This window comes from Phalacrocorax carbo, chromosome Z (genome assembly GCF_963921805.1).
Source record: "Phalacrocorax carbo chromosome Z, bPhaCar2.1, whole genome shotgun sequence".
NCBI classification, from domain to species: Eukaryota; Metazoa; Chordata; class Aves; order Suliformes; family Phalacrocoracidae; genus Phalacrocorax; species Phalacrocorax carbo.
In genome coordinates, this window is record NC_087548.1 from 7,852,818 (window position 1) to 7,880,213 (window position 27,396).

Genomic DNA, 27,396 nt, shown 5'->3' on the forward strand with positions numbered 1-27,396 from the left:
CTGAATGTCTGAGATGTTGCTGAAATGTTTCTATCAGGTTCTATCAATGTGATAGAAATAAGTTAACCTACTAACACTTATATGAAATGAGGAATACTTGATTAGGTCAAGCATTTGGCTTCTGCCCACATCAATTAGACCTGCAACTATTTTAATCATTTAAATTTAATAGCACTTTTTTCTTAATCCAAACATTATCTTTGGCCACTGCAACACAGTATGTACACTAATGAACTGCAGTTAAGTCATGCACTTACATATTTTAAGTTTGAGATACTGCAAAAGCAGTAAAATACTAAAACTTAAAGACATTTACAAATGGAGTCACTCTCGGGGTAGGTTAGGATTCTTGTAAAAATTTTAGAAGAACAGTTTAGTATGTTTACATGACATATCACACTGTTCCTAATCTACGGCTTATCTGTAGTTAAGACACATTATCATATGTTAATGTGCTATGAATATTAAGTGTTTTTTAATTATTAGATACCTCTACAAAGGACATAAATAAGAATCATTTGACTTAAATTTAGCCATGTAAGAGGCATCTAAGCTCTCTATTTTAAAATATGTGCATATACAAGTAAATAGCTGTACGTGCTAAGTATGTGTGTATATGCATAGCATATACGTATATGCATTAATACATACACACACTTTCCTAATACAGCTCTATTCACCTCAGCTTTCCACGAGTGACATAATTCTATCTGCAAATGCTTACTCAGAAGGCATGCAGATGACTAGGTTTAGACATCTAATTTAATTCTTGAACTGCTAAAGTGAGAGAGGATTCTTAGCTGAGTAATCCTACCTCTCCACTACCTAGATGAACTATTCACAGATCAGGTTCCCCCTTAAGAAAGCACACATCTACAATGATACTGTTTGTGCTCATAGCATAACCACAGATGGAATCTAAAAGTTAATTAGCTTAGCACAAAAAAATTAGTGATTTATGAACCTTCATATAGTACACTCTTGATTAACGCTAAAGTAATATTCTGGTCAATACTGCCCAAAACTATAAACACAAACCAAACAGAAAAGCAGAGCAGAAGATGAACTTTATCTCCTTCCTACCACCATAAACGAACTATAGTTAGGTGTTTTTTTTTTTCTGGCACTGTATTTAATGTCCTGCAAATGACCTTCCTTTGTCTAACAGTAAAACATGTTTGAGCATTTCAAAAACCAGCACTCCTTTTACTCATTATTCTGTTCAAATGCATCCTGACAGAAACTGAGATTCTCAAGTTCTCAAGAAAGGTCATCTTTTGCTATGCATCCTTCTGGGCATTATAGTTTTGATTTCAAATAGACATTGATATAGTATGAATAAATAGTTTCTAACATACCAATATAAGTAGTTTGCCAACGTCGAATTTTTGCATGCTCGTGAAATCAAGAAAGTGCAGAGGTCTTGCTGGAAGGGATTTAAGAAAAGTAAAATTAAAATACAGAGAAGTCTAAGCACTTGAGAGAGAGACGAAGTTAGGGGCAAAACCCCAAATAATTGCAGGGTGTTTTAAGAGATACAAATTAATATTTAAATCATATTGGTTTTAATATTACTCCAAATCCAGCAAAAACATTACAAGTAAAAACAGGTCTGCTACTAAAGGAATGTATCACTAACATGTCAAAAAGTACAACAATAAACTTTACCTTAAAAGTTTCTATTTATAATATATTACACTTTCTTCCTAAAGGACTACCCCTCACCTAAGATTCAACTCTGAAAGGGATGTGCTACCCTGTTTTGCATCCGGAACATCTAAAATTCATTAAGATGTTCTACATTTTAAACATAAAGAAAAAGATCTGCAGAGGATACACAGCATTTAGCTGCTTTTTCAAAGTTTAATATTCCAGCCCAAAAGAAATCTGCATGTGTTTACTGATATGCTCAATAAGGCTTATTTTCTATGCAGTACTTCGACCCAAAAGGGAAGATTTGCAACAGGGAATGGACCTTTAGTTCAAAGACGAATTAACCGCACATCAGATTAAAATCAGGCTCCCTCAAACTGTCTCTACCTTTTGCCTTTCCCTCCCTTAAGACCCATTTTTATTACTCTTCTACTTGTGGCGTAAATTGAGTATAATCCATGGCAGACGTAAATCAACACAGTGTCTCACTTAGGTCCAACGCGATGACACCCATGCTAAAGAATATGGCTACAGGAAGAACAGACTCCGGAGATTAAAACATTTGGATAACTGTTTTCCATTAAAAACCCTGCTTTAAAACACCTCAAACACATACAATTGTCAGTATCTAATCAGCATGTGATAGCCTTTGCAGTAATTTTCTCCTTTAAACAGAGTACTTCAATTTTATGAAGAATTCACTGCCCAGTCCCCCCGTTTTGGATTATGTGACCATGTACATAAATAGATGGCCTCCAAAAAACTCAGTTAAGCTATTGCTGTTTTCTTAGCATTTATTCTTCTCAGCAAGATACAGTAGAAAGATTCAAATATTCACAAAACCTAAAAACAGTATCAGGTCACTAAAAAGGTTCAAGGACCAAAAATACAATTTGACTTACATCAAGGCTCTCATTATCTGCAAGCTCCTTTGTCTTGGAAGTAAGAGGCGGTGAGGAAACGGGTGGAATGGGACTCATGATCTGGGAACTGCATAAAGGAAAGCATGTAATTGGCATGATTCAGAGTTCTTGCTTGGGGAGGGGTAGCGGGCATGCATGGAAATAGTAACACATTTCACTTCCACAGCAAAATAAATTCAGAAAACTGGAAGAGAAGCATCTTTGAAGACAGTACCTCAACCCTGTTTCAGAACAAACCACATGAACAGCAACTTTAACAACTGCAGTTCCTGAAAACAGCAAAAATCTGTGCCTGGATAGCTGTACAGTTTATCGCTGCGAAGGACATGCACTTAGATTTTGTTTCACCTTCCATAAAAAATAAGCAGACATGGATGGCAATTTAGCAGATCTACATTTTCAGGATAAGCTTTTTTTAAAATGTTCAAGATGAAATTGCTAACACACAACACCTGCAAGCACTTGTCTGCAACACAGTTACTCATAGCAGAACAGACAAACCCAATGCTTGCAAAGCAAAACTATCAGACAGTAGATTTACCTGAAAGGAAGTAATCAACAGCTCTATTAATGTCTGAGTGTCACTGCAGCCTCAAAATATACCATACATCCCAAGACACCCACTCTACAGCTTAGCAGCAAGATGAAGGAAAAGCAGTACTCTTGTAATATGAGAATTACACCCTAGTGACACAAGTGATTAGACATTGAAGCTTAAGACTAAAAATCCTGAAAATTTGTATTAAATATTCAAAGAAGACTTCGGTTAACCAGGTTTGTTTGCACCTTGCTTAACATCATATTAATTAGGTATTTCAGCCCTTCTTTTGGATTCCTGCAAGAATAAGTGTTCTCCTCCAGCTTCTTTACATTCACACAACTCTCCCTACACCTTCTTCTGCAGGAACAGGAAGAAATTTCTTTCCATTCCAGACTTTTAGATTCATATTCTTTGATGAAAGTGGGAAGTGGAACCTCTTGCACCAAATTCATTGAAGACATCCCAACTTTTGCAAGGACTAAAGGAAGCAATGCCAGTGTTTTTCTTGTTCTCCAGAAGTTATCAAAGGCTCTGTAAACTATTTGTAGTCAGGAAATATATTATGTGAAACCTTGAGGGTTAGTTCTGGGTGTGGTGTTTTTTTTTTTGTTGTTTTTTTTTTTTAATGTCACCACTTCAGATTATAAAATAGGATGTTGAATATGCAATGGTCCCTAAAAATGAGGAAGAATATGAGGGCTTACAGTGTTACATTTTTCTACTTTTCTAACAGAAATCTAAGCTTCTTACCTGTCTAATTCTGCACCATTACTTCCAGATGTTGTCATGCTTTCTGCCATTGAACCTTGACTGTCCCTCTTGCTAGGTTCCAGTCCATTCTTTATGTCATCAAAGTTTTCATATTTCAATGCCTGGACTAACTGTAGTAGATACATCAGCAAATCCTCATGGAGATAAAAAAAGAAAGTTAATTGAGGGTCCAAAGCTGACTAGGACTCCATATTTTTAGAAAAACTTAGTCAGGATTTAGTGAGAAATGGAAATTGGGGTCTCCCTAGCAAGCAATATCAATAGAAAAATTGGTGTGGGATGCAATTTGACTCATAAAAGATACTGAGTTATCACACTACTAATGTTTTGTTACTCAAAGGTAGTAAGTGCTAATTAAGTAAATATTTAAGTATAATTACTATTTTGAAGTGCTCTTTACTTAAGCTGCCCTACTTGTTCCAGCATCCACAAAAAAACCTTTCAGTCCGTCGCTCCCCGGAAGAAATTCAAGCATAAAATCTGGAGCACGGTACCAGGTATTCAGGTTCTCTACTCTTGTATGCACAACCTTTTTTTTTTTTTTTGATCCCTTTGTAGCTGGGAATCCAAAAAAAAGCAATGTATCTGATCTATTTTAGACTGAAGAAATGAATTTTAATAACTTTTTGTTTATAATTTCTTATCTCTACTATTCAACTTGCTCTGTTTAGCTGCTTTCAAATGTTTCATAAAAAGTATATTTTTGAAGTCAAAGCACTACGACTTTGACTACTGAGGTGGGCTTAAAAAATATGATATATTTATGCTCCCTATTTAAACTCTATTGATTATCACGGATTCAAGAGTTATGGTAACACATTCAAAGTATTTTTTTTACTGTCAAAATAAAATAAAATATATAAATAAATTTTAACAGATTAGCATCTATTAAGTGGGCTCTACTCACAAATCACGGCTCATCAATATTCTAATCAGTATACAATTAGAAACACCTTATTTCCACAGATGCTTCTCTACTCTCTTTAGCAAAAGATTATGATAATATTCTGCTTTGATTACTAGTAAGATTTGTTGGAAATCTTTTAGTCGACTACTTAAGTTCTATGCAGATTGACATTCAAAATTTATCACTGATTTCTGGGGAAAATACATGGTTGTTTCACCTAGTTTGACAAAACCAACTATCACTGGCTGTTCACAGTAGGGCAGTTACCAATGACTGCCACTTAATAATGTGAAGACTTTGCTCCATAAAGAGCTTATACTACATAGCATGACAGTAAATTTCCCTTTTTTTCCCCATCACTATTATTCACTTAAATGCCTTAAGAAGTAGCAAACATTTCAAGTACTCAATTAGACTAAAAATCCTGAGATGAGCTAACTTTCACATGTACCCACAGAACAATGAATACCTCATCATCAGCCTGCTGAAGCCTGGCAACAGCATAGCGCCGAACTGTTGGGTTGGTGAAGTGAGATGACAGAAGTTCTAGAGAGTCTTCCACATCCATGGGCTTCCACTTGCCCAGCAGCTCCAGTGCTTGCTTTGCCTCTTGTGGTAGGTCCCAGTTGACACATTTTAAGAATTTTGTCAAGGCCTAAACAGAAAGAGATTGGACAATTCATCAGTGAAAAGCCAGGCTAACCAAATGATTTATAACAGAATATAGACTATTTCAGTTGAAAGTCACAACTGTCCAACTGCTCAACCAATTCTGGGCTGACCAAATGTTAAGGGCATTTTCCAAATGCCTCTTACACATTGACAGGCTTGAGGCATCGATCACCTCTCTAGGAAGCCTGTTTCAGGGTTTGACCACACTCTCAGTAAAGAAATGCTTCCTAATGTCCAGTCTAAACCTCCCCTGGTGCAGCTTTGAACCATTACATATCACTGGATCCCAGGGAGAAGAGCTCAGCACTGCCCTCTCCTCTTCCACTCCTTAGAAAGCTGTAGAGAGCAATGAGGTCGCTCCCCAGCCTCCTTTTCTCCAAAGTAGACAAATTCAAAGTCCTTAGCTCATGCCTTCCTCATAGGACATGCCTTCCAGTCCTTTCACCAGCAGCTTTGTTGCCCTCCTCTGGACACAGTCAAGGACCTTCACAGCCTTCTTAAATTTTGGGGCCCAGAGCTGCACACAGTGCTCAAGGTGAAGCTGCACCAACGCCAAATACAGGACGATAATCACCCCTTTTGACTGGCTGGTTCTACTGTGTTTGATGCACCCCAGGATGCCGTTTGCCCTCTGGGCTGCCAGGGCATGCTGCTGACTCATGTTGAGCCTGCTGCCATCCAGCACCCCCAGATCCCTTTCTGCAGGGCTGCTCGCCAGCCACTCCTCTCCCAGTTTACACTTGTGCCCAGCATTACTCCATCCTACGTGCAGAATCCGGCATTTGGACTTGTTAGATTTTATCCCGTTAATCATAGCCCAGTGCTCCAGTCTATCTAGACCTCTCTGCAAGTCCTCTTGTCCCTCAAGAGAGTCAACTGCACCTTCCAGTTCGGTAGCGGTGCATTCAACTCCTGCATCCAGATCATTGATAAATATATTGAAGGGAAGTGGCCCTAGAATTGAACCCTGAGGAACACCGCCGGTGATCGGTCACCAGCCAGATGCAGCCCCATTTGCTGCAACCTTCTGAGCTCTGCTCTTCAACCAGTTCTTTGCCCAGCACACCATGAATATGCTTATCCCACAGTTAGACAATTTGTCCAGAAGGATGCTGTTTCACATTAAGGTAGAGCTAAATTCAGACTACATTTACATAAGCACAGACCTGAGAAACCTTACTGATGTAAGTTAAAAACAAGATTAGGTTGTTTTAGTATGTCAAAAAAAAAAAACCACACCCCACAGCTGGGTTGTCTTCCAAGTAAAATGTAAAGTCAAGAGTTACTGCTCTATCACAATTACCACTACATAAAAAATGCCCACAGCTGGGGGATTATTTAGTTATTTAGCTTACTTTGGATTTTTGGTGTGCTGCTACTTATTCTGTTAACGCTAGCCCTTGTCTAAAGGGATGAAGCAGCTCCTCTTTAATAATTTTTCATTGCTGAAGACAAAATTGGCAACACTGGTATTTTAAGCTGACAGACAGTGCATGTAGAAAGACTGCTGTAGTAATAGCCAGTTTGTATGATTTAAGAGAAAATTACAGGCAACAATTTCTACATCAGTAACATTGTAGAAAAAGTTAAAATAATCTTGACTAGCTTTTAAGACAGTGAAGCTGTGTATCTCTGCAAGGACATAATGTTGTAGAACGAGTGACAGATGAAGCACCTCTTGCATTAATAAGTCCTGTCAAATCATTAAACTTACCTTCTCCTGATGAGTAAGGTAATATCTGAATTTCCAAACTAGGTCCTGTTCCTCATACGTTAGCTGCTTTGTTGGTGGATAACTCACTATGACCTATTAGATACACAGTCAGAAAGTGAGTTTAAAAACATTAACAGGCATAATCGACAACTTAACAGACTACACAGTGACAATGACCACACTGACAAAACACATAAATAGCTAGGGAGAAAAAAAAGCTTTCCAACACCACAAAGTTCTCATGCTATCAAGGTGATGCTCCTCAGCTATGTGGTTCATTGAACTGGCAGCATAGGCAAACATGCACAGTTACTGTAAGACTACCCTTAACACCTACATGGTAAGTGCACAACATGCATTCTTATCCCCCCAAAACTTTTACAAAAAAAAAAAACCGAGTACCTTCCGCCTTCTGAGTTAGACTTGTCTAACTAGACTTGTAAGAAACACTTAACAATATTGCTTCGTTAATTACTTCTTTAAATTTAAAAGAACTGTAATTCCTTTAAATTGTCACCACTTATTAATTCCAAACTACCTAATAAAATTGAACTTAGCCATCATGTGATTGACTTACATTAAGCTGATCTCGTGTAGCTGCATTAGGCTTCAGGTCATGATCAGAAGGTCCACTTCTTAAACTTCTTGCAAGCTTGTGATGCTTGCTTTCTACTAAGTTCTCCTAAACGCAGAGGGTAAGTCAGTATTTACAAATAGTTAAACTCCAGAGAAAATTACTTCTAAAATGAAACCATCTAGCAAAGACTCACCAGTATCTTGTATAATGCATGATAATTAAAATTCACATCTAGAACTACAGCATCTTCTGGATTTTTTTTTTTGTTGTTGTTGTAGCTTTAGAAGAAACTCCTTCAATAATACGTGGAGGCTTGTTGGGGATTTTGAGGTTTTGCATTTTTTACTTCACAGAATTTATAAGCCCTAACTTGCCTTTTGGTGAATTGCTGCAAAACGCAAGCGCTTCAATCAACAGATCTGTGACTTAGCACTCAAACGTGCTAGCCACTTTATAAACATTTTCAGGATGTTTGCAGTATAAAGCTTTGTATGCAAGAAAAACTTCTCAAAAAGTTTTCCCACTGTTAATACCATGTTAGCAACTGTAGGAGCCACAAAAGGAGCCATAGTGTCAACGAGATTTCAGCAGCCAAGGCAGTTTTCAGCATTGTCAGACTTGCTCTTGCAGTGTTAGATTACACAGTGCTCAAACAGTGTTGCCAGTAGAAGCCCACTTACATTAAGGTTCCCAAAGCTGCCAATACCAGTCCCACTGAATTGGCATCCACAATAATGGAAATCTTTTCTAGAACTGTACTTAGGCACTGTCTACATGAAAGACAACATACAAGAGAGTGTAGGGAGAAAATATTTTAACAGATGAAGTGACCAAGAGTTACTGCACCTTCTGCTAAATTTCTGTTCTTCAGCTCCCTCTTACCTTATATTCCCACCCTCTGACCTCTTTTGCCAACAATCTCCCTTGTCTGCTTTCCTACACCTCAGAAGCAAGTGCATTCAGTATGGAAAGAAGCAGCATTAAATCAATTCTTATATTTTAATCTAGAAGCAGGAAAAAAAATACAGGAAGCCCACTGATATTTCTCAACTGGTCAAATACACCTTTCCACTGGAAATTTTAAATATTGAAGACAGCAATATAGGTAAACTATATAGGTAATATAGGTAAACTTTATATCTATTTATGAAAACTTCAACAAAAATACTATAATACAGACTGCATTGCATAGAGCATTGCTTACCACAGACATCTGGGGATCTGGAATCTTAACAATTTCAGAACTTGTTAAAATTTGAGATGACTCGTCACCATCCTGAATGACAAAAAGTTAAAAGCGTATTAAACATCAAGTTTTAGGATAAAAGCAACATGTCATATTAATATATTGTGAGTTAGACAACAGTGAAATAATGATGCAACTGCAGCTTGATGACTTTTGATAGTTATAAAGGGGAAAACAGGAAGTAAGAAATAGATTCTTTTTCATGTTAGTTTTTGCCAGAAGATAAACAAGGTGGCAAGACAGATGGAAGTTCACCCAAGGAGGAACAGTTTGGCAACTCACTACCATGCTGGCACACAGGTAAGTGGAGCAATTTGCCATTTTCTTTACATGTCCCCTCTGGAAGCACAAAGAGAAACCAAATCGGGGTATGTATTTCCACCAAAAAAAAAAAAATTTCCTGGAAGTAACAACTATGTTGCAGAAAATATCTAATAATTCAACATACAGGCTCCGTGAAACACAAATTTATGAAAATATACGTGCATCTATCTACGGCATATGGAGCATGACAGTCTGTTCTAGAAGTTCATGCTGTGCTGCTCTGAAGCAGTACAACGGTAGCCTGCTAGTCTTCCTTAGAGAAGTCTAACCTGCTGCTGCATAAACAACGGAAAGGTGAAGCTAGAAGTTTTCTGTTGGAACCAGGCATAAGGAAAAAATACAAAGCCTGTCACCACATCACAGAAACAGCAATTCTATTTCTCTCTTCCAGCCATTTGGTTTTGTTTTTTTTTTTTACCTTAGGAGTGTAACGGATAAACATTTACTGTTTTATACTGTCTTTTAAATGAAAACAGAAAACAAGACAATTCCAGCATAGTATGTGCTATGCTACATTTATACTTAGTTTGTTCTCATTTATTTTGGAGTAAATTTCAGCTCAGCATAAAGTTCTTGTTGATATGTCAATATTTCCCCTATTGTAAATTTTGAAATAACTGGCTCTGGTTTGCTTCTGCCTCCACCCTCCTCCTTTTTTCCTCCTGCTTTTGCAATCACATATGCCTTTTGGGATAGCTTTGCTTTCATACTTTTTAGGGGTAACTTTCAAATAAGTGAGGAGCTCGTATCAGTGGACAAACAAATATCATGGTTCAGCCCCAGTCAGCAACTAAGCGCCCCACAGCCACTCGCTCACTCCCCCACCCCAGTGGGATAGGGGAGAGAATCAGAGGGTGAAAGTAAGAAAACTCCTGGGTTTAAATAAGAACAGCTTAATAATTATAATAGTAGTAGTAGTAATAGTATGATGAAACGGAAAATAACAAGAGCAAACGAGAGGTGAAACCTCAGGAGAAGGGAAAAAGAAAACCACACAAGAAGAGATACAACTGCTTACCACCCTCAAACTGATGGTGCTGGTCCCTGAGCTGCAGCTGCTGCTTCCCGTGGCCAGCTGCCCCCAGTTAATATACTGGGCATGATGTCACATGATATGGAATATCCCTTTGGCCAGTTTGGATCAGCTGCCTTGGCTGTGCCCCCTCCCCTACCGGCTTCCTGTGCACCTGGCAGAACGTGGGAAGCTGGGAAAGTCCTTGACTAGTACAAGCATTACCCAGCAACAACTAAAACATCGGTGTGTTATCAATATTATTCTCATACTAAGTCCAAAACACAGCACTGCACCAGCTACCTTGAAGAAAAACTCTACCCCAGGAAAAAAAAAACAACCATAAGAAGTCAACAAGAGAGAAGGGTTAAAACTGCCATTAACATTTCAGGAGAACCATTTTTTTCTAGCTCCATAAATTTTGTGCAGCTGACTACAGTAAAAAAAATCTCTTATTACTAAAATGCATGTTCAGGAAGACACTTCTATAATATTATTTAGTTTCCTGTGCCTTTATGAAGTAATAATTTTACAGTCAAAGTAATGACAGTAACTACACACACATTCTTCCTAGTTAAGGGAAATACACAAAGACCTGGCTGTGGCCAGTGATGATCCCAGAACATAAGGAGGATTGCTCTTTCCATTAGTCTTTAAAAAAAAGTATGCATGCAAGTGCTGGGGAGGTCAAAGAGGACATTTGATTACAAGTTTCTTCATTCTAAAACTATACTGCCTAAATACTGAACTTATCTAATCATATAGAATTAATACTATTTCCAAAGTATTTCTATTATAACAAAATACTACTGTATCACTGTAACGGTAGACTGAACTTTGAGTCACACTGACAGATCAGCCCTGAGAGATCAGCACTAAAATCTCTGCCATCTCATCAGACAGAACTTTCAGATTATTTTACACTAGTCTTATAAGGTCAAATTATATAAAAAACAATCAAATTGTTGGGGGGCGGGGGAATCTTTCTGAAAAGAAACACATCTGATGACAGACCAATTTCTATCTACTATCTGCAATCTGACTTGACATTTATAAAACAAAGGATTACCAATCCCCTAGAGACAAGTCTCCACTCTGTTTTGTCCCTTCACATAAAAGCGCTATAGGAAAAACTTGACACAGGAATGGATTCACTAGCAACTAATAAACGTTCAGACTCCTGCTAAAGCATTTAAAACATCCATATCCCATGTGAATTCTCTATGGATAAGCAGTAATAATACCCATGCTGCTGCATCTTTCTCTCCATGAAAATATTCAGATAAAATAGTTGTAAAAGGGAAGAATCTGACAGAGATTTTAGGCTGGTAAAAATGGAGCACTCACCCCACAATCAAAAGCCAGTGACAGCTACTACCAACTCAGAACTTAGGAGAATGAGAAAAGCCCAATTCCCTAAAATTTGCTTCCTTATAAAACTACAGTAAAAAATGGCACAAAGCCTTCCAGGACTAACATAAAAATGTTTACAACACCCTTTAAAACCAAGATTCAGGATTTTTCCAAGATTTGTGTTAAAAGAATGATTTTTAAACACCTTGCTGACTGAAAAATCAGTTTCACAAGATCAGTAAAAAAGGAGGTTGTATTCATCTTATTCTTTAGTCAAAACACCATTTCAAGTAACACCAATGGGATCCAACATCTCCCAGACAAAAAGTAAATGGACACACAATGCTGTAGACACTTCTTTCAAGCCATGAAAAAGGCTCTGATAAAGAAAAAAGTAGTTTGATTTAAATAAACTGGATGCAGCCGTACAATCTATTTATTTATTCAAACAAAGTTTTCACTTGAAAACTGCACAAAAACACATTAATGTTAAATGCTGGTGTTATTTGCACTTGAAAGACACACCAAATTTTTGCCTAAATGAAGACTCAGAAGTGATGCTCTTGTTACTAGCACACTGCTATCCTTCATGCCTTGAATGCTGTATTAAAATAAAGTTAACAGAACATGGAAAGAGCCACTGCCACTTCACTTCACTGTAACTGAATGTTGAGTCAAAGAATCTCAAATTCCATCAGCCACTGTTTAACAGCCTACTTCTTTGTAAACACTTAAAAGCAAATTTATCAACAAAACTGCGACAAGTAATCTCCACTTTGACGATCGGTCACAGGCAGGTGACAACAGAAGCTGCTTTCATTAGACTCAATATACTGGATTGGTGATGCTGGATATGTATACTGTACACTGTAATTGGAAGGATGACAAAACTGAGAAGACAGGCACTAATTTATGTACTGTTTCCCACTGCTGCCAGAAGAGGGTCAAGAATTTGTTGAAAAGCTACTTCATAGCAACAAATCCCTCAAACTTCAGTTAGTTATAGCTTTAACATGTACTATTACACATTCAGTTACTTTATTGCCACAACAGCAGCCAATTCATAGTTATTTTGTTCCACGCACTTTTAATATGCTTCAGAAATATCTGTTAAAAGAAAGATGCATGCTTGAAGTCTGAATCTTCTTCCCAGCACTTCACACATCTGTAAAACCGTAACAATGACAAAAAAAGTTGTGTGTGTAAGTCAGGAATAATTCAACTACAATAGTAGGTTTCTGGAGGTGCGGGAGATAAATCATTTTTAGGAATGTCACATTCAACTATAAAAATAAAAGAGCCAGAAGACACAAAGCTTCCCAGCAGCCATGCTCATCTGTTTGCACCTGTGACAAGTACAGCACATTCTAATGTAAAAAGCTAAAGGTTAGTAAAATGTTTCAATATTTTGATCATATTCTACTATGCCCTCCAGAAGAATATTTCCTTGATTTCCACAGAAGTAAATAACTGTATTTTATTTTATGGAGGCATCTGACACATTGTAGGTTTCATTCCGATTTGTAACACAAGGGAGTTTTTTAATAGTAAGGTCCTCTACAAAAGCTGGTTCTAAGATAAGTGTATAAAAGAACTTTGAAACAAGGTATCTGAAGGCAAAGACTTGGAAGGTTAGGGAGAGGTTCCACTGTAAGCTACAGTCCACAAAAAGAAATGCTAAACATCTAACTTAGACATCTGCATAAGGCACAGTTTCACCAAATTTACCAAAACAACCCACAATAACTACAACAAAAAAAGCCCACAAGAAGCCCACCACAGCCCAAACTAAAAAACCACCAAACTCACACCCCAAAAAAACCCACAAAAAAACCACCAATGAACAACCGCCCCAAAACCCCAAATAATCAAAGAAAAAAAACCCAGAACCAATCAAACAACAACAATAAACCCAACACATCGGGGGGGGGGGGGGAAATAACACACACCAAAAAAAAAAAATCGCGAAATGCAACACCCCCGCCCGCTTGCCCCAACACGCCCGACATATTTGCCCCAGGCTGTGTGAGGAAACACTAAGTGACAAGTGGAACCACTTCCTCCAGAAGCATTACAAAAGCTGCCACCACTATATGGGATATGTGCACAGAATGTGGGCATCCACATTAATTATTTTTCTAGCACATCTGCATGACACAGCTTTAGCAAGGACTTAGACAACTTCTTAAACATCCACTTTTTTTTGTTATGACTATACCAATTTGAAAAATAACCTTAGAGCTTCTTCTACAATGACATCTCTGTTAAGGGCTACATTAATAGCATTAAAGCAGCTCGTTTTTCAAATATTCACAAGCTTCAACTTGGGACAGATCACACAGTTAAGGCAGACTCTGATCTGTGCCTTCTCTGAATTTTTTTGTGTGGAATCCTGCTTTTTGCAACTTATTACTATAATTTTCACTACCTTCTTCAAGAATCTTAAGTTAGGTCACAGTTGTTCTGTCCAGATCAACTGGTAATGTCACATACATAGAAATACTTGTAATCTATTTCCCATTGCATTAACTTTTTGTGTACTGAATTACAGATTCTTGTAAATTCTCAAAACAGATGTTGCTTAAAGTTAGTGCTTTTGATCTCAACAGGACTGGAGTCTCCTTTTCTGCCTTCTTTCTCTTTCCCATAAAAGCTGTATTATTCAGTAACTTTTGACTTCTTGTGAAACTAAGCATACTGAAAGGTTTAAAAGGCAATTACTGACAAGATTTTCTGAAACCAGATTATAGGTATAGTGCTTCTTCTATTTCAGTGGGTCTTTCCACAATACAGAGGTCCATAAAAGTACTGATGCCTTCCAGTGCCACACTGATGTCTGCCAGTCCTTCGCTCCAATAAATTTGAACTCGTAAAAAAAACCACTGGAGCCATGGCTTTGGAGATCTGTTTAGTAAACAGAAAAGATGCAAGACTTTCCAATCCAGAAGTCTTCTACGTAATGATTTCCAAAGCGTTTTCAGCATGAAAGACTAAACTTTTATATTTGTTCATTTTAGGGAAAGTGTTCACCAGCAAAGCTCCTGCACAATGTTTTAATAACTTATGTTTTATAAAGTTACCAATCAATACAGGCACATTTCTTCCTGATGTAAGACAGAATTTTACATACAGCTACTCCGAAAGTACTGCTGGATGATGAAAGGAACCATAAATCAAAAAGTTTTTAATCACTCACACTTATTACATTCTGTAATCTTGAACTGTATTACCTGAATGATTGACTTCTGCAATCTTGTTGCATCTATACTATTTGATTTGTATGTACATAAACAGGTGCCACTGACAGCTGTCTGCTGCTATCCTGCCAAAGAATATTTCACCTCAGCAGAAAAACCTATCCATTTCAGGTGCATATCTTGCTTTTTAAAGAAGAGCATAAAACCTGTAAGGCACATACCTTTTCGTAGTAAACTATTCCATATTCTTTATCATCACACTTGACACAACGGAATTCAATCATCAGGTACATAAAATTAGAACTTCGTTTTTCCCTCTGAGAAGAGAACCACCACAGATGTGTATCACATATTAAAGTGCATCAATCTTCAGCATTCTCGGTGCAGCAATTACCCTACTTCCTCTGTGCTGTAACTGATTAATTGGATTATCAGTTGTTGTAGCAATTATTCAGGTAATCATTCCATAGCACTACTTGAGACTGTATCACCTACCTCCTGCCACTCTTACTTCCTTACATTCCCACTTCATGATAAACATCCACATGTAACAGAAAAATCTCACTGCTTTCATCAGCGGCTTACAACTGTGGACTAAAAGTCTGCAAAAAGGCAATGAAAGATAAGCAGCTGACAGTTGGGTTTTGTGTGGGATTTTTTCTTCCAAATCATGCCACACAATTATGCATGTCAGAGTCAAAAAGATGGGGGGGGGGGAAGGAAAAAAAAAAAAAAAATCACTGTTTCAGATAAAACCATGAAAGAAACAAATTAAACTTGGACTGCAAGATTACATTTGCAGCTCATTCACTTTCAGACAAAGTTTTGCTCATGTATGCATTTTTTAAATGCTTTACCTAGAAAAAGTGCTTAGAATTTTAAAATATATGTGGGAAACAAGAAAGAAGTTATACATAACTGCTACCAGGAACATATATTTAATAAAAAAAGTAAGTATCTCCTTTAATAATGAGAAGCTCAAGTTTCATTCATTAATAATGGACTGAATTTCTAGCATAGGCAAAGCAGTTCTGCATTTAAGGCACAGCTCTAGGAATCAGGAATTTTTAGTTTTCTGTATTTTTACAGAAAAGGAAGGGGGTGGATAGGCTGAGTTCTCAAAAAAATGCCATAGGGTTTATAAAAACAAAAATTTAAGTTCAAGAAGACTCACCCCAAAGACTAATTATAAACAGGACAACAAAAATCTCAGCACTAAGAAAACAAAGGAGTTCTGTTAAGATGAATATAATTACTTAACAGTTTTGGGTCAATTTTGCTCACTGAGGGTTAACACCTCATTCAGTTAACTACTAGTTTTTGGTGGGGTTTTGTTGGGGGTTTTTTTTGTTTGGTTGGTTCCCCCTCCCCCCATTTTTGTTTTTTCTAATATTTATTCAAATTTTACAAGTGTTTTTCCTTAGCATGCAAAAGCAGAACCAGTAAAGCTGACCAGGTCTAAAACCAAGGTATGGCCTGTACATCCAAAAAAGCTTCCCATCACAATCTAAATCCTAGAGTTAAGTTATACCTAGCAGTATCTGTTCCAAGCTATTCCAAGTTATTAATAAATTTTCTCTTCTGTGTTCAGGTTCACTTGAAGCTGACAACTGATAGGACAGACATCTATTCTCGTTATTGCCAAAGTAAAATCAACTTTGGAAAATTAAAGAATTTTTTTTTCCTTTTGTCATATACACCGGTGGTTGAAGAAAACTAGGACAAGTGCTCTGAGTTAGTCTCCTAAGCAAGCAAAGGTTCCATATTAGCGAGATCCCAAAAAACATTACAAATCTGATGTACCATGGCCTACCTCATTGATCATTTCTATTTCTCTAAAGGTCAGTCTGTCCAGCCAGTCCACTTTCACCATATGACCCTGTCGATGAGACTTTGTGAGCTGCATGAAAACACACAACGATAATACTTAAATTGGTGGGAACAAGAAAAAGAATATCAAAGCTATAATTTTACAGAGACACTAACATAAAATCAGGGGGAAAAATAAAGGAACTGCAAAACATGCTTGAACAGTACACACGTAGTAGATCCTTGTAAACAGCTAAGCCATGCCAATACCCCAAAGAAAATGGAATTTTCTGCTACGTAATAACAACGAACCATGTGAACCTGGCAAAACAGAATTTGGCAGCCACAGATGGGAACTGAGAGATAAAGAAGCACTTGTTTTATGACTATATCTTTGAGGAAAGCTGAGAGACTGATAAAAGGGAACATCCCACCTCAGCAGCTGCTGAGGAAGGAATGTCAAGGACAACAACTATTGGGATGTTGGTAAGAACTAAAACTAAGTGTGCTTTAGCTGAACTATCCTCGTTATAGTACTAAAATTCAAGCCCATAGACCAGAAAACCCCCTACTCAAATGAGCCCCTTATTCTCTGAGCATGCATGGAAAATTTAAAGGAAGTAGTACCTTTAAGTTGAAATGAAAAAGAAAATAACTAATTATTAGCTGAGGCATGTGAGTATTAGCTGTATTGACACATTTAACTGTATAAACATCTTGTAGTTTCTCAGTGCAGCATGCTAGCTTTGTGGACTTACCACCTACCACCCATGTTTGTGCAAAAATGAAATTAATAAAATACCTCCGCTCTGTGGTAGTTTGGCATTTTGCACACCAGGCAAACTAACTCACCTTTTGGGAAAACAGTGCTATAAAAATAATTCTACTGTCTAAAACATCAATCACGTCAGAAACCAAAACCATGTTCCATGCACTTCACCACCGAATTAACACATTAAAAATAGGAACCTATTTTTTAAGCAAAGTCACATAAAAATATTTTTTTCTGTTGCTATGTTTCATATAATAAAACTCGCCAAGTCAAACAAAATGAAGATATTTCAAAAAATATTCAAATTTAATAACTCTGCCCTTGTCAGCCTTACCAAAATAAGTTAATCACAGAATCCCAGGTTGGAAGGGACCTCAGGGATCATCTAGTCCAACCTTTCTAGGAAGAGCCCAGTCTAGGCAAGATGGCCCAACACCCTGTCCAGCCGAATCTTAAAAGTGTCCAATGTGGCCGAGTCCACCCCTTCCCTGGGGAGATTATTCCAATGGGTGACTGTCCTCAGTGTGAAAAATTTCCCTCTCCTGTCCAATCAGAATCTCCCCAAGAGCAACTTGTCTCCATTCCCCCTTGTCCTCTCCATGTGACTCCGTGTTAAAAGGGAGTCTCCATCTTCTTTGTAGCTACCCCTTAAGTACTAGTACATGGTGATGAGATCCCCTCTAAGCCTCCTTTTCTCAAGGCTGAACAAAATCAGTTCTCCCAGCCTATCTTCATATGGCAGCTTCCCAGTCCTTTGATCATCTTGGTTCTTTGAGGGGAACTTCGCATTGCAAAAGGTCAGCCAAAGACTTACTCACAGCAAGTCACAGCTTGTTCTCACCTTCTTTTTAGTCATCTGAAAAGTAGTTCAAGTTTTACTCCTACATCTACATGTTGCTGTAAAGATAGCAAGGAATTGGAGTTGTTTAAAGGACTACCTAACAGAAGAGTGGAAGAGAAGATAAGTAAGCTATAAGCCATAGTACCTGTAGTTTCAGAAGCACCGACTGACAATAGTTTGTCAGTAATTCAGCAGAAGACCACACCAATATGAGCAAGAATCATCCTTTCAGCTCCTAAGAAATCACAAGCACTCCTCAAGAAATTAGTAATTCTTGCAGCATGCAAGAAGACATGAAAAGGGATTAGAAGACATCAAGTTCTTTCATGTTTCAAAGAAACCAGTATCTGTCTAAAAATGGCTAGTGAAGAGACCCTCAAAATTATTCCTATTAAGGGGTTACAACTACTACTTCATCAGCTTTTTTCTGTGGTCAACCAGCCCACCCATGAGCACTTCAATCTGAACAATGGCACACCAGGTGCCATTTCTTGCCTAGCTGACAACAATGGGACAGGTAATACACAAAGAGTACTAGGACAGCATATGAGTGGAACATATTGTATGTAGCACACAGGATACACAACAGCAGCCTACTTCTTCCATATAGATCTGGAGATGAGGTTACTATAAAAAAAAGACACATAAGACTTGCATTATGCTGGGAGTTGTATAAGTTGCACAGTTGGTCAGATACCCGCACTTCACTTTTCAGTAGCTTGCCCCTATAGGTACAAAAAAATCACTGTGAAGAAAAGGTTAAGAGTTTGCACCAGTAGCACTGTTTCATTATTCTCATGCAAATGCCCAGTAAATTGATATCCTAGCACTATGGGCACAAGTATCATTACATGCCACGGATGACCTGGGCTAAATGCAAACCCCATCATGATGGACTCTGAAAAGAGCATGAGCTTCATGTTCAGGTACAGACGCTGACTGATCTGGAGAGTAGATTATGACAAACTCAGAATCAAATAGCTTTTTGTATCTCTTAGAAGCAATGCTGACTAAGAGTCAAATAATTGTCTAGACTGCAGAAGACTGTAAACAGCCATTAAAACCATTAATTAAATGAAATTTCAGTGTCCTGCAGTCTCCCTACAGGTGTTCTTTTATTAGTGGAACAGATCTGTCAAAGATTAGCTGGTAAGCATTTATCCTTGTCTTTTAATACCTTGATCAACTGCCCTTCATATCCAACAACAGAGCATCTTGCTGTTTAAGACAATTTCATTGTGGTCCGTCCGCCCGTCCCCCATTCACCTCCCCAGAGTTTAATTTGGTGTTATGCTCTAACATTTTGGATATTGTTCCTACCTGTAAGCAGGAAACAACTCCCAATTAATTTAGTCTTCTTGGAAACAATTTATGACAGAAAGAGCTGAAACACACTACAGCCCACAACGTAGCCTCTGCGCCCTCTCAAGATCTGAATTAAATTTTAAGGCAGCTTACTTATGAAAGCAAGCATGACATTTAGCTCTTCACAAATATGCTACATAATTCAGCTTTTCTGATTCTTTGTTCCTACTAAGTCTAGTAGAGATAAGGTATAAAATCTTTCACTGAATATTAGTTAACTATTGTATAGTTAACTATTGGCTCTACCAAAGTAAAGGACTATTCAAAAGCAGGCACAATTTAAAAAGCAGTCAAAAAGCTATTCAGTTGGGAAGAAAGTCCTGCTCTTAAAAAAAAACAAACAAACAACTTATTTTCAGATTTGCTAGGAACTGGCCACTTCAAGAAGCACTAAATAGTAAATCAGCCATGAGCATCTGATCCCCTTTGTTGTGAACTTGTTCTGTGAAACACAAAATCATAATCCTGTAACGACTATGAGATTGTTTGCTTAAAACAGCTGATTTACCTAATATTTCTTTAAACTCTAGACCGCAGTATATCTTGACAGAAATAATAAGATTTTGACACAAACTTCAGGAGACCATCGCAACTTCTAAGAATTGATTAACTCCATTCAGTATATAAGTAGGGGATTTTTTACATTTGTTTTATCTCCAGTAAACTCTGGAATAGCTAATATTCAGATTAGCTTTAATAAACTTCAGAAATTTAACAGTACAAAAGGAAAGGGAAGAGCGGGGGGGCGGGGGGAGTATAATCCTTAGTAACATTTCAGGATGCTGGACATAACCAAAGCACAGGAACCCGCTCTTTGGGATGTTTCAACTTACCAGAAGGACTGTAAACAGGAGCACAATATAGTAATATTTTTTGGTTATGCAGAATTTGATGAACTGGCTGCAGAATATTATCTCCGCAATATTACAAAGACAAATTGTGCCAGGACTGTACTAAAAGGATAATACAAGACTTGGCCTTTGCCTCATGTAACTTCATAAAGTATTTCAAAACTAGCAGCATGCGGACCTGTTATAACCCAAGATACTGTTTCAGGCAGGCTGGGCATCACTGATATCCCTAAGAAAATGGAATTTCTGGAACTGTTCACTAAAGACAACAATGAACTATGCGAGCCTGGCAAAACAGGAGTTGAGGGGCAGAGGCAGAAACTGAGAGATAAAGAAGCACTTGGTTTATGACTCTAACCTTGAGAAGAGCTGAGAGATGGATAAGAGCAAACATCCCACCTCAGAAGCCACTGAGAACAGGCTGATAAAGTGTATAGTCAAGGAGAACAACTAATTGGGCTGTTGATAAGAACTAAAACAAAGTGCCCAGCAGAGGAAACATCCTCCTTATACTACTGAAAATCAGGCCCATAGGTCAGAAATTTTCCCCTCCTCTATTAAGCTCCTTATCCTATGAGCATGCATGGAAAATTAAAAGTGAACCGTACTGTTACATCCAAGCAAGAAAGAAATTAACTAATTATTAGCTGAGGCATGTGAATATTAGCCGTGACTGACATATTTAACTGTATAAACGCCATGTAGTTTCCCAGTGCAGTGTGCTAGCTTTGTGGGTTACCATTTAGCACCCATCTTTGCACAAAAATGAATTAAATAAAATACCTCTGCTCTGTGTGTAGCTTGGCGTTTTGCACACCAGGCGAACGAACCCGCTTTTCGAGATAACGTCATCACTTAATGCATTCACAAATCTCCTACCTAGTTCACAGAAAAGGTATTCTCATTCTCAGCAATAAAGAAATTCCTTACTCTTACATGTCCACTGTTTTAGCCGCTTCTAAATTATTCCCTACTCCTTTTTAATCTAACAAAAATATTTCTACTCTTATTTCCACTACCTCAAACTAATGCATCAAAGTTTTCATAATACCACATATTCACATCCAGCATTGATACACAGATTTAGGATAGCACTTATCAGAGCCTTGGCAAAAGAAGTTATCTGGATACCTTGGTTCGAAATCTTAACTCATTTTCTTGTTCACTGCACTGAGAATAAAGAAAAAAGTCACTCTGTATATTTTAAACTACTCATCTCTTATACCTGCAAACCTCTCTTACACAAAGGAAAAGAGTCATAATATGGCAACTAGTTAGGCCTCCATACAAGACCCAGAAGGTCCGTAGACATATATACACACATGAAGACCTGTTCTCTTGGATTAATATTTAAAGACTAAAATAAGAGAGGAGCTAGTGCATTCCCTTCAGGGAAAGAAGCATTCATCATCTGCTACTGAATAAAAGACATCCCTTTAGATACCATCTCACCACTGTTATTATCTAATTGCATCCAGCCAGCAAAGGTGTGAGGGAAATTAATGGATCAAAAAGAGCTTAAGAGTACTTTTTGTTTAAGTAGAATAAATTAAACAGACCACTCATGGGAGAAACATCTTAATGTCATTAATATTTGAGCGTGCTAAGGTATACCATGCTCTTCCCATTAATATTCCCTAGTACAGGAAAAATCTGCATTCACAATGATTCCCAGGATGCAAAGCCATGGCTTTTTAATCAGTGGCAATTTTACAAGCAACATTCATGTGTCTTCTAAAAGCACAACCATATGGCACCTCAACATGGAATGAGACTTGCCACAGTATCAATTATTTAAGGTAAAAGGACGCAACTCCTCCAGCAGCCAGTCATTGATTTTACAGAAATTCCCTACAATAATAAATACCACACATACACACACACTAACTCAGAAGTGTGTCAAGAAAGTTCCTTTAGGTGGAGAACATGTCCTTTAGCAAACTCTTCTCAAAAGCTACTTATCTCCCCAGGGAGGTGGTTGACATGGCCATATTGGACACTTTTAAGATTCGGCTGGACAGGGTGTTGGGTCATCTTGTCTAGGCTCGGCTCTTCCTAGAAAGGTTGGACTAGATGATCCCTGAGGTCCCTTCCAACCTGGGATTCTGTGATCTGCTGGGCTCTGATCTGGCCTCTACTATCAGACATCAGTCAATATCATTACACATATAAATGATACGTCTGTCCTATAGACAGAATAAAAACCAAACAAAGAAGAACAAAGTCCACACAAACTCGTATTTAATTAGTCCTACTCCTCTTACCTATCTCTATATCTTCACATACAGTAGCATCAGAAGGCATTCAGCAGCTGGTGAGTAAGTCATAGAAAACTGAAGCTGACTGTACTCAAACAATAGCTATTCAGGAACAATACATCACAAAAACCTCATCTCCCATGTAAACAGCTGTGCAAATGAAAGCTTTCCCAGACACACTACCCAGAAACCCTATTCACTTTGCTAGCATCTGATGGTAAGATGTTTTTATAAATGAACACAACAAAGTATCAGTATAAACACTCTCACCTTTCAGAAATTAGTATCTCCCAAAAAAGCTTACTGCCACCATTCTTCTCTTCTGAAATGTTATTAGCTTTTTATCAGCCATTAACTAGAACTCTCAACTGATATGCGAAAGGAGAATTCCCTCCCTTTCCTCAGAGGCTTTGAGCCCTCGTCTCCCATAAGCCAAAAGAAGAGTCTAGAACGGACCCAGGCATTTTTAAGAAATACTCTACATTATTTCTATTTCTTGAGCTAGGGAGCATAAGGGAGCAAAGGGATAAGGAGAAAAAAAAACACTGGCAGGGTATGGTCATGTTTGCATAACAGAACTAACATGAAAGGGAAGGCCCACGGCCTAATATCTTTTCTCAGAGACCCGCTGCCTGAACCATGCAACCATTCGACAACCTATAAACAAGCCTTGATATTTAGTGTCTGCAAAGCTTCCTCAGGCTAGAGGGGATTTATTCTACTATGACCAAGAAATGGGGCACCACCACAGGCAGAAAGCTTTAAGTTTTCTATTATAAATTCAAGGTGAACTACACTAATAAAAGAGACACTCTAAATGAAAGTTAGTTTATTGCTGTGATAAATCTCTAGATGAGAAAACGGACATATTTATGGCACTGGACCTATCTTTCACTGGGAGTTGCAGAAAGGTGAGGATGAAAATTAGGTGACAGTACACCATTAGAAAGTACACCAAATAAGTGGGTTGAGCGATTTGGCAAGCTTGGGGTAAGCTGACTTGAAGAATGAGAGAGATTAGCTAGTAAAACTGTTCAAGAACTAACATCCACTGATCAGTTACAGAAGTAGCTCTCATGGCAAAAATATGCTCTGCCATCAAGCTGGTAGAAGAAAATACTAATATACACACATATTCATGAGCTTAAATGACAAACTTGGGATAATTTTTGCAGTTCTACTCAAATTCTTTCTAATGCAGATGTATGTCATACACAACTGAACACTACACCAGACAGCCTTAAATCTAAAGGATGGCTACTGAAAGAAACTAGGCTGTCCGCACAAGTTACTCTTAGGAGCTGAGCTTACTGAACCTGACGGAATTTTGGCTTCAAGCACCTTCAAAGCTTATTCACATTTTCCTCCTTTACAAAGAATTAGGATGTTACATTTTTACAACAAAATGCCATATATATTAAAAAGTATTTGTATGTCCCCTTTTGAAAAATACTTCAGAAGCAAATGAGTATGGTCTAGTTTACTTATTTGTATAAATCCTGTGGAACATCTAACCAATCAAAGGAAGACAGCTTTCACATGAGAAAACAACATGAGAAGCCTGTCTTCATTTCACTCCAGTGAAAGTGCAAGCTTTTCACATATGCCTTAAATGTTACTTGCTATTCCATCACCTTTGCCAAGCGGCTCATTTGATCTTCAGAGACTGTGCTGCTGGTTCTCCCAGGTGTTTTGGTGGGCTCCGAGCCATCAGCTTCTACATTGGGCCAGACTTTCAAATCATGCATTCCTTGACGAAACATACTACAGGGAAAAAAATGCAGAATCAGTTCAGTAAATACAAAATAATACAACTGTCAGGAATCGAAGTACAGCAGCAGCTTCAAGAAAATGAAGTAGCTTCCTTTGCGAAACCTAAACATGCACTGCCATGCATAACTTAACTGAACTGCAGAAGTGCACTCCACCTTGTGCCCTTTATGGCTTTCACCTTTATTGGCACATGGGTTTTAGAAGAATATTAGTAAGTCTGAGATAACTTATTTGGCAAGTGGAAGAAAAATGGGTAATTCCCAAGGTCAGTGGGGTGGTACAAACACAAACTGAGGACAGAGCTTGCCCTTCATTTTTTTATTATTTGTAATAAAGCAGAAAGTATCCCTCCTGACTTGCAATTTAGAATATTGACTTTAGGTCTGCCAGTCTGAAAAAATTCAACTAAAAAACTACCTAAGTTTTCTTTGAAGGTCAACTGATAAAAAACAGCCTTCTGAGCTGACAAAAATAGAAAAAAAATGCAAAAAAAAATAAACAACAACAAAAAACACACCCACAACACACCATTTTCTCTATCTGTGCTTGAAATTGAATTGTTAATTGAAACTGTGCAATGAACAGAACTTCACAGGGTAACTGACCACACCTTTTCTCTGCAAATCTCTGCTTTCCTGCATATTTGTGCTGATCTACCTAGGAAAGATGCCCCAGGAAATCAAGTGCATTAGTTTTGCCCGTAAGAGGTGATCACTTAACTCTAACAACTTCTGGTAAATACACCTGGAAGGAACACTTTAAAAATTCAACCAATAAAAATGAGAAATACTGATTAGAAGAACCATCTGACCTTGAATTTACACATCACTTTGTGGAATACTATTACAAGTGTTTCCATTTACAAGTAAATAAAAATTTTTTGAAATTATTAGTTGCTTTCTGTCTATTTCCCCCAGGCCACACAATCTGGAAAAAAGTAAATTTCATTTGAAAATTTTATCTTTTTCCAGGAACTATACTCTACCACTTTAAAAACTACCAGCAGTCTTTGGGGCACAGTCCAATTGATCCATTTCAATTTTCTGCCCTAAGGCAATGTCAATCTTTTTGTCAAAGCAATATCTTCAGTGACAGACACAACCTCTCTCTACAGTCATTTTCTGCATTCGAGTGTCACTAGAACAGCTTTCCTAATGCTAACCTAAACTTTCCCTGCACTTCAGTTTAGCCTTATTACTTCTCATCCACTGACAAGACAAGAAAAGACTCTTTCTTCCCATTTTAAAATGCTACCCATGTACTAGAAAGGTGTTTCTACGGTCTTTTCTTCAGTTGCACTAGTCCTTACTCCTCCTCCATCGCACCTATTTCCTAGACGTTCAGTGATATGGAGTCTCTTAAGCTGCCATTAGTCAGCAACTTGCTTAAAGTCAGTTATATAGAACTGAGCATAGTGGACAAGTATGGAGGAGGAGGATACAACATTGTCCCTGATACACACACCTGTAGACTATGCATATATTCAATGTTGCTGGCACATTTCACAACAGTATCACGATGCTGCATCTTGCAAAACTTAAAATTCCCTCTAAAACCCAAACCTATTCTGTTTTTCTGGGCAGCTGCTCCCCATTCTGTATCTAACTACAACCAAAAAGTACAAGAAGTACCAGCACTTCATACTTTTCCTTAAACTGCATTCTATTTTTCCTTTAGTCTCCTCTGCACTTAGTCAAGATCATTTTTATGTGTTGTCACCTTCCAGCACACTTGTTATCCTTCCCACCTTAGTGTTCACACACAGTTTTACTAAACTGCTTCTACTGGACCACAGATTATGAATTTTCAAAATTCCTTATTTACTGAGTTACACTTTATTCCTAATAAATAATATTGCACTAACAGCCCAATTGCAAGCCAATTAAATCAATATGATAAGTAATCAGTACTGGCACCCATGCATTACAAAAACATAAATATGAAGCGATTTCAGCATTTCCTACCTTAAAACCCAAACTTACAGATCTAAAAAAAAGCCTACATTTTAGCGTTATACAAGAGAAGTCTTATTTTTACAACACTGTAGCATGTATGAAGTTACACTCAGGAAGAAGTAGCATAAACCATCCACGTATCTGATTTTTCAAACATGGAACTGTTAACCTGGTTTACAAAAAATTTAAAAGAAACCAAACACAAAAAAACCTCTAACAACCACTGTCGCCTTACTATTCACAAGGGAGCTTCAAATATGCACCACGGAAAAAGAAGCAGTATACCCATATTTCCCAAAGAGTGAGACGGTTGTTCCTCCCACAGGAACTGCTTTACCAGGTCCGTACACATCCCAGATGGTCAGAGCCACCTGTGCATTGCGAGGCAAGTCTGGATACTTCACAGGCAGTTTCAGCCATTCATTCCAGCTGCAGAGAAACACCTTTTATTAATTATAAAGCTTCAGAATTCAAGTTACTCTGTATTAGTTTATACAGCCCAAATTCTCCTTAGAGTATGAATTTCTATGGGCAGATTGGCTATTTATTTTCCTCTGGGCTTTAACCATTCAAATACTTGTCTTGAGCATGATTAAAAGGCTAGAGACCAAAGTAAAAATACCCTAGTTTGACGACTAAATACCAAAGATCAGTCTGTCCAGTAAACAGTATGAAAGTGCGCTAGTCCAGGCCCTAGGTTTTTAAGTAGTGAGCCATGTTAGATAAAAATCACAATTCTATTATCTACCCATTACATAAAAAGGTTGGGACTGTGCTGACAGGACAACACTTGATAACTACACAGAGACCTTAAGTAAACAATAGAAAACAAATCTTTTTGACACAAATAAAAATAAACATACATTTATTTATATAACATGA

General features: G+C 37.8%; 1 protein-coding gene across 1 annotated transcript in view; it reads right to left on the bottom strand.

The window, feature by feature from the left end:
* PIK3C3 (phosphatidylinositol 3-kinase catalytic subunit type 3) overlaps positions 1–27,396 on the bottom strand; it is an 80,854-nt gene that overhangs the window by 51,319 nt on the left and 2,139 nt on the right. Inside the window, exons 3-13 of the mRNA XM_064437727.1 lie at positions 26,800–26,943; positions 24,421–24,550; positions 16,704–16,790; positions 15,112–15,207; positions 8,963–9,034; positions 7,759–7,863; positions 7,182–7,274; positions 5,265–5,450; positions 3,868–4,022; positions 2,556–2,643; positions 1,359–1,426 (exon numbers count right to left, since the gene is read on the bottom strand). Coding sequence (XP_064293797.1) covers positions 1,359–1,426; positions 2,556–2,643; positions 3,868–4,022; positions 5,265–5,450; positions 7,182–7,274; positions 7,759–7,863; positions 8,963–9,034; positions 15,112–15,207; positions 16,704–16,790; positions 24,421–24,550; positions 26,800–26,943 — 1,224 coding nt within the window. The remainder of the gene's footprint in view (positions 1–1,358; positions 1,427–2,555; positions 2,644–3,867; positions 4,023–5,264; positions 5,451–7,181; positions 7,275–7,758; positions 7,864–8,962; positions 9,035–15,111; positions 15,208–16,703; positions 16,791–24,420; positions 24,551–26,799; positions 26,944–27,396) is intronic.